Source organism: Trachymyrmex septentrionalis, unplaced genomic scaffold (genome assembly GCF_001594115.1).
Source record: "Trachymyrmex septentrionalis isolate Tsep2-gDNA-1 unplaced genomic scaffold, Tsep1.0 scaffold35, whole genome shotgun sequence".
NCBI lineage: Eukaryota > Metazoa > Arthropoda > Insecta > Hymenoptera > Formicidae > Trachymyrmex > Trachymyrmex septentrionalis.
In genome coordinates this window covers 339,852-347,279 of record NW_017305514.1, presented here as the reverse complement: position 1 = coordinate 347,279, position 7,428 = coordinate 339,852, and the positions used below count along the sequence as shown (strand labels likewise).

The window sequence follows — 7,428 nt, the reverse complement described above, 5'->3', positions numbered from 1 at the left end:
TCGATTCGAACAGTACAATATTCCAAGATACACTGAATAGAGTTATAGTCTGCAGTCTGAATTTTTTTCTATTTCTTAAAGTTTGTAATTAGCGAGTTTTTCGTAAAAACTGATTTCCATGCTACGCCAAGTTTTTTTTCTAGGTTTTAGACAGCAGAACTCATCTTACCGCCAAACAAAAATAATTAGCAAATAGGTTTTCGACTATGGCTATCGGACACATGGTTGTTTTCATTGTACAGAGAAGTAAGATAATAGATGTATAATGAGGATAATGTTGCACAAACTAAAGTAACTATTATGTCAACATTTTCGATTAAAGTTACAGTTGCGCTATAATGAAAATGATTAGTATATCGTCGATCGATAATATCGATTGACTATAGGTACCCATACTGCAGACAATTTTGCCTTAACTGTTTCAGTTTTAAATGAACATCATAAGAAACTATAAAGTAAAACTATAATAATATAATAAAAAACTATAATTATTCAACTAATTTAATATGAAAGTAAGATATATATGTAATAATACATTCCAGTTTTAGAATCAATTTGAAAAACAATTATGTATTTCAATTTTACACACCTGTTTTTGTTATCACACTTTTAGATTAATAATAATTAATTCTCAGGAAACAGATTTTGCACCCTAAAATGACAGATATAATTGTATTTTACAATCTGCACTTAATTTTACCGATATTGTTCGCATAGCATGAATCTATAATATATTTTTTACGGACATTCTGTATTATTAAATTTGGTTTACTGTGGACAACTTAAACTAGATACTTAAATATTTAAAAAAGAATTATGTTTTTTAACATAGAAAAGAATTAAAAAGAAATGACAGAACAATATACAACATCACACAATGTATTCAATTTAATAAGGTCAACATGAGCAATGCAAGATTAGTAACATCTAATATAATTATTTCTGTAATCAAATAATTAGAGTTTTTTTTACTATAGCGAGTGAATTTACTATACAGGGTGTTCTAGAATTGCGAAAATTGCAAAATGGTAGAGGATTTTTATTATTAGGATTCAGTTTAATCCGCTTTATTAGCACATGAAATATTTGACGTTCTAGGACACCCTATACCATGTAGTATACAATTAATTATAATAAAATTCGCAATTTTCCAATTATTCTTGGTTAAATCTGGTATAATATATTTTTATTATATATTAATTTTTTTTATTAATTACAAATGAATAACTATTATTAGATATCACCATACTTATCTAATAATTATAGAATGATAGAATGCAATACTTCTAAGATCAAACCTCAATTGTTCTCTCAAAATATTCAAAAGAAAAGCACAAAATAATCTTATTAAATAATGTTTTATGAAGCACAGAATAATCTTATCAAATAATGTTTTGTGAAGAAAAATAGATTGACAATATTATTACTAAATTTAACAATTAGTAATTTTAGAAGCATTAAAAAGTTTAATGACTATCTACATCATATTTATTGCAATTGCTGTAATTTTTCTATAATGTACCGGATATTAAAAAATAAAAGTAATATAGATGTAAGAAAAATAAAAGAGTAGTATTGCTTTTTATTGTATGAAAGACTGTAAGATAATTAGTGCGCCAAGAAAAATGATAGCTAATAACAACTTAATAGCAGATTGATTATTAAGTTGTTATGTTATCAAATGTACAGAATTTTAAAATAGCAAAATGACAAAATTAGTACTATACAAATGTCCAGATATTATTTGTTCAACTGTCACGCGTATGAATTAACGTAACAATGCACAAGGTTCGGAAGAAAACAAATCACAATTGCGGACGATCAGTTGATGAAAAACTACAACTCGATTTGTTAATAAAAAAATGAGTGTAAGAAATTAATATTCTTTCGCGAAAGATATTCCATAACCAAAAAGAAAACTGTTCTTCGTTTAATATTAATTACGTATCGTAACTTATCTAACTATTTTTTATACATAATTTAAAATTCGTTGTATCAATCACAACCTCTATTTAAAATATAATATTACAGAACAAAGTTGATTATATTGAAGATATATTTGTTTATTTGGAACGGATTTTTTCCGTCGGAGGAATATGGCCATCCGAACGGTCGTACGTCCGTTTTGTAATTTATATCATGTATTACGTTCATTACTTTATTATGGCGTTTACCGAGTTTTACAATGTCTTTGGTAATTTGGAACTGATGGTGATGAGTCTCGTGGAAATGATAGCTCACGCCATGACATTTTCAATAGTGTGGCTAATACGCTGCAGTAATTTGCTGAAGATCGTAATTGATGAAATAAAAAAGGATATAGCAGAACGCAAGTTTGAGAATTCTGAGGAAGAAATAATTTACTACTACTACAATCGCATATCTAAAATATTCACATATGGTTCAAACGTTGGCATGCTCATCACAATCTCATTACTTTATTTTAGACCGCTTATGTACCTCGCGATTACTAATCAAGGTACGTGAAAATTATTAAACCTTTTTATACTAATTATTATAACAGTATCCTTCGTAAGTTTGGGAACACTTTATATTTTACAGGTTTGTAAATAATTATTTAATTGAAAAGGCGAAATAAAAGTATATACATACGTATATTATCTATAACGTACAAATGTATGTACTTTTATTTTATCTTTTTTCAATTAAAGATTTAATAACATGCTATCAAAATATACAATTTTGATTAAAATGCGAAATCTGATTTTTCGGGGCCATTTTACATTTTTACTAAAATCAGCTTGCGACTCAAATAGTTTACTTTTATAAATGACCTGTGTATACAACGAACATAACGTTGCAAATTAAATGACAATATACATATAAACAATAGATCAAAGCGCGAAATTCAATTCTTAGGCGCTTCGATGCAAAATGATTGTTCAACATATTTTCGGCATGTACAAGTATATATAGATGTTCTAAATAAATGTTTATCATCATTTAAACGTCTTACGACGTTTCGTAAGTATTTAAATCAAAGACATGTATAGATCATGTAATGGCTTTCCTGTGAAACATAGGGTGTTCCCAAACTTATGGAGGGTACTGTAAATCTATTGTATTTATAATATAGACAGTATATAAAGGGATATTTAAATCACATTGCTGCATTATATTAACCCAAGAGTAGGCGCATCTCGAAACTAACGTTAGTAGGCGCGTTCTACTAATTTTGATAAAAAATATAAAATATATTTTCGCACATATGTGTTATAACTAGAATACATATATAATTATAATTATAATAATAATTAATAAAAAACATTTTGATAATACTTTATATTAATCAATTAAAAACAAAGAAACATAATAATTACTGGAAATAATTGTACTTATATGTGATATATCTTTATTTTAATTTTAACTTTTTTATTTGTATAAATTATTAAGATGTAACGAAATAATCAGAAAATTAAAATAATTTTATTTTTTATTTATAAAAACATAATAATGGCAGAGACGACAAACACTAATGTGCGTGCGTTACGGTCTTTTAGACCGTTATAAACATATCAAATTTTATGTAGATATAAGCGTGTTTACATCATCTATTTTCGCATACTATACGAAAAAATATTAACAAACATTTACGTAAAGGTAAAAATGTAATAGTACTAATAAAATTGAAAGATATAAATAGAAAATAGAAGAGTATGGCAAAATGACTAGTACGCGATCACTCTCGAGTTAATATTGACAAATCTCTAGATAATTATAGAAGTGACTGTACATTCTGCAATCATTGCATAATTATAGAAAAGACTCTGTATTTACAAGTATTTTGCTCGAAATAAAATTTGAATAAATAAATTTCTTTAATATTAATGTTTCTTTATTCTCTGATCTTAATTCTTCCAGCATTACGTAACAGTACGGAATCATTTACATTACCGTATAGAGTCCATGCATTTTTCGATACTACTAATCTTCGTACGTACACATTAATGTATTTATATCTATTTCCAATGATTTACATAGCTATTTGTCATATGTCAGCGATATGTCTAGTAGTTGTCTTAGTGTTTCATATTTGCGGAGAATTAGCTATTTTGTCATATCGTATCAGACATATTGGAGAAAACTCGCAAATCATGATAATGCACAAAATTCGTAATATCATTCGAATGCATCTCAAGATAATATGGTAAGAATATTACTAATGTATATATAGTATATATAGTATGTATAGTATATATAGTAGTACTATTGTATAATAATATATAGTAGGTCTCAGCTTAATTTACCTTTTTATTTCTTTCATGTGTTATGTTGTCGAAACATCATGACTGAAGGATGGCGAAATCCGTGGACAATACTTTTAATTTGATTCTTTTGGATGAACTCTTCGGCAACAGTGTTGTACTGGCTATCTCATTGTATTATGTCATGATGGTATGCCATGTATTATTGAATATCGTTATTATAAAAAATCTAATTTAGCAATATTAAGTGCTGGTCGGCAAAAATTGTTATATTATAAAATATTTATAATGTTTACTGATACTTCTTGATTTTTTTCTATGGAATGTTATTAAAATTTTTATCTAAAAACGAAAAAGACAATCACATTCTGTGTTTCCTTCTCTCTGTCAACTGCACAATAGCATAAAGAAAAGCATTGAACTCTCCATCTCTCACTAATGCGGCTTTCTTGCGTGCAAAGAGACAATCATATACCAAAGTTTTTGTTAAGAAAAAATATATTTTAGTTGTTCAAAAAATTATTAAACTAAAAAATTATTAAAATATATCATAATTGAAATATTATAATTAAAAGTTATAGAGCATATCTGTGACCTTGTAAATAACTTTTCAGAACTTGGATATTTCAGAAATACCAACCTGCTTCACTTTTATATTTTTCGCTATTACTGCTCTTGTTATGCTCTTTGGATATTGCTTGATTGGTGATCAACTAGCTCAACAGGTATTACTAAAAAAAAATAATTAACGTGTGACAGAGGAATAAACTCCTTTTGTTTGATGTTATTAATATAGACACCAGATTCTTACGCAATTTCATATTTTTTTAGAAAGCGGATTGGAAAGTAACATCAAACTAGAAATTTGTTTTATTACAAAAGCATTCTAAAAATGCATATTTATTTGTGCATATTGTGTATCTTTGCATATTTGTATAAATTTGCATACTTTGTGCATGTCTGCAAAAAATATCTGCATAAAAATTCGGTGTCTAGTTATTAATGACTAGGATTTTTATCGTAATTTTTATATTAAATGTTTATCATACAACTATTTTGTGTTTAGTGCATAAGTGTGCAGAATGCGTACTATCAATGCAATTGGTACAAGATGCCGCTCAATTTTAGGAAATGCCTATTAATATGTATGATTCGTGGCCAAGTTATACTCTATTTAACAGCCGGAAAATTTTATATATTTTCTTTAAACAGTTTTACGGATGTAAGTGCGTTTATCTTTATTAGTAAAAGTAATAAAAAATGCAATTTATCAAATAGATTTAATATTGGGTTGACAAATAATTTCCCTTTATTTTTCAGAAGATGTGATTAACATTAAATGATGTCACTAGTAAATATTTAATCACATTTATAGTAAAAATTTTTGTAAAAATATGATACTTCAACGCATATTCAATAAAAGTTTACTAATTGTAAGATTGGTTGAGTTTTGATCATTTAGAGTTATTTGAATATGGACAACAAGAATAAATATTTTCAGCACATGCTGTTTTACTTATACTATTTTTATTTATTGCTGTTTTTAAATTTTTAAATATTTCTTTTCTTTATGATGTTTTATGGTTTCGTTCTTTTTTTCCTTTGTGGAAGTAAAACAGCATAATATGCGGAAAATGTTCTTGTTTTCCATGTTCAAAACTGCCAGATACTCAAAACTCATGTCAATTAGTAAATTTTTTTAATGCACAACAAGCGTCATCTTTCACAAAATGTTTACTATAAAATACGAATATAAATAAACATTTATTAATGACAATATTTAGTGTCACCTCATTAACTACGAAAAACACAAGAAAATTATTAGACAATCCAATATTTGTATATTAATGATTGTAGTATACAAGATAGCGTACGAAATATCATACCATTTAATTATCTTACTAAAATTATACTTTTGGAGAATCAATTTTTTTAATGTGTCAGAAATTTCTGTACTTCGTAAAAATTATGTTAGATGTTGTATGACGAGTCAGAATCGAACGGAGGTAAAGGAGTACATACTAGTTAGTGAAATAGCGAACAACAAACGATTGACTTAAACGAAGTATAATATTGTTCATACAGTTAAAAAAACAGATACTCTACAAGTATAGTTTTAATAAAATTATTAAATTGTATGATATATATTTTATGCGCCACCCTTTGCATACAAAGCCTTTCAATTAAGCTTTTTTAAGATCATTTAATTAACAATTTTTGTTAATAAAATTCTACATAATATACGTACATATATAGTGTGATTTATTATAATCTTTCCATGCGATTTTCTTCCGAATAATTCGTTATTAAAAAAAATATTTCAAATAAAACTTACTCTTATTCAAAAAGGATATTTTATGAATACACATTTTTTCTGAAAATATCTGTGGAGTAAATTTTATTTGAAACATTTTTTCAAATAATGAATAATTCGGGAAGTTGAAAAGGTTATAATGGATCACTCTGTATATTGATGCAGGTTATCAAAACTTCTTTGGCGTATTTATCGATGCTGCGTACCATTATGTTATGAAGGAATATGAGAAAATTATTATTAAAGAATATAATTCATAATACAAAACAATTTTGTATCGTATAGATAGAGAAATACATTTAAAATATACACTAAGGTTATATTTTGAGTTATAATGTTTATATCATCGTAATTTATATAAGTACATAAAATTCCAAAAATCATAATAAAATGGTAAAACAAAAATAATTATATAATTTTTTTGTGCTAATTTTTTAAAAAATTTAAATAATAATAAATTTAAATAATAATTTTTATTTATATTTGTAAGTAAAATGCATTTCTTTCTTTATGCCTTAAAATCGTTTTGAATGTATTAAAATGTCTGCTAAATATTTAATTAAATAACCTAACATGCACATATTCTTTCCGTTTTTTATCATGACGAAAAACTTAGTATTCCGAGATTGCGATTAGAGTACACTGCACAATATTCGTGAAGCTGAATTTTTTGTACACGCAATCTAGAACAAACCTGACAACAATTTTTTGTTTGTAATCGTACAATTTTGCATCGATGAAGAACCAATCATGTTCAATTTTACTTTGGATGAAAAGCACAGGTGGCTTTAGTAACACACTTATGTGCAATTCATACGTTAATTTTGGGCGCAGTTATTACCTGTCCCATAATTCGCGTGCTTCTATCCCAGATTCTATAGACAGCTC

The 7,428-nt window shown here is 26.5% G+C and overlaps 2 protein-coding genes across 3 annotated transcripts in view; one reads left to right on the top strand and one right to left on the bottom strand.

Annotated features, from left to right (window-relative positions):
- Positions 1 to 7,428, bottom strand: part of LOC108750283 (probable multidrug resistance-associated protein lethal(2)03659) — a 52,892-nt gene that overhangs the window by 23,572 nt on the left and 21,892 nt on the right. The gene's annotated exons all lie outside the window — the stretch shown is intronic.
- The window catches only part of LOC108750285 (odorant receptor 10a-like), a 6,164-nt gene continuing 3,053 nt past the window's right edge, over positions 4,318 to 7,428 (top strand). Inside the window, exons 1-2 of the mRNA XM_018489641.1 lie at positions 4,318 to 4,416; positions 5,293 to 5,448. Of these exons, the coding sequence (XP_018345143.1) occupies positions 4,318 to 4,416; positions 5,293 to 5,448 (255 nt within the window). The remainder of the gene's footprint in view (positions 4,417 to 5,292; positions 5,449 to 7,428) is intronic.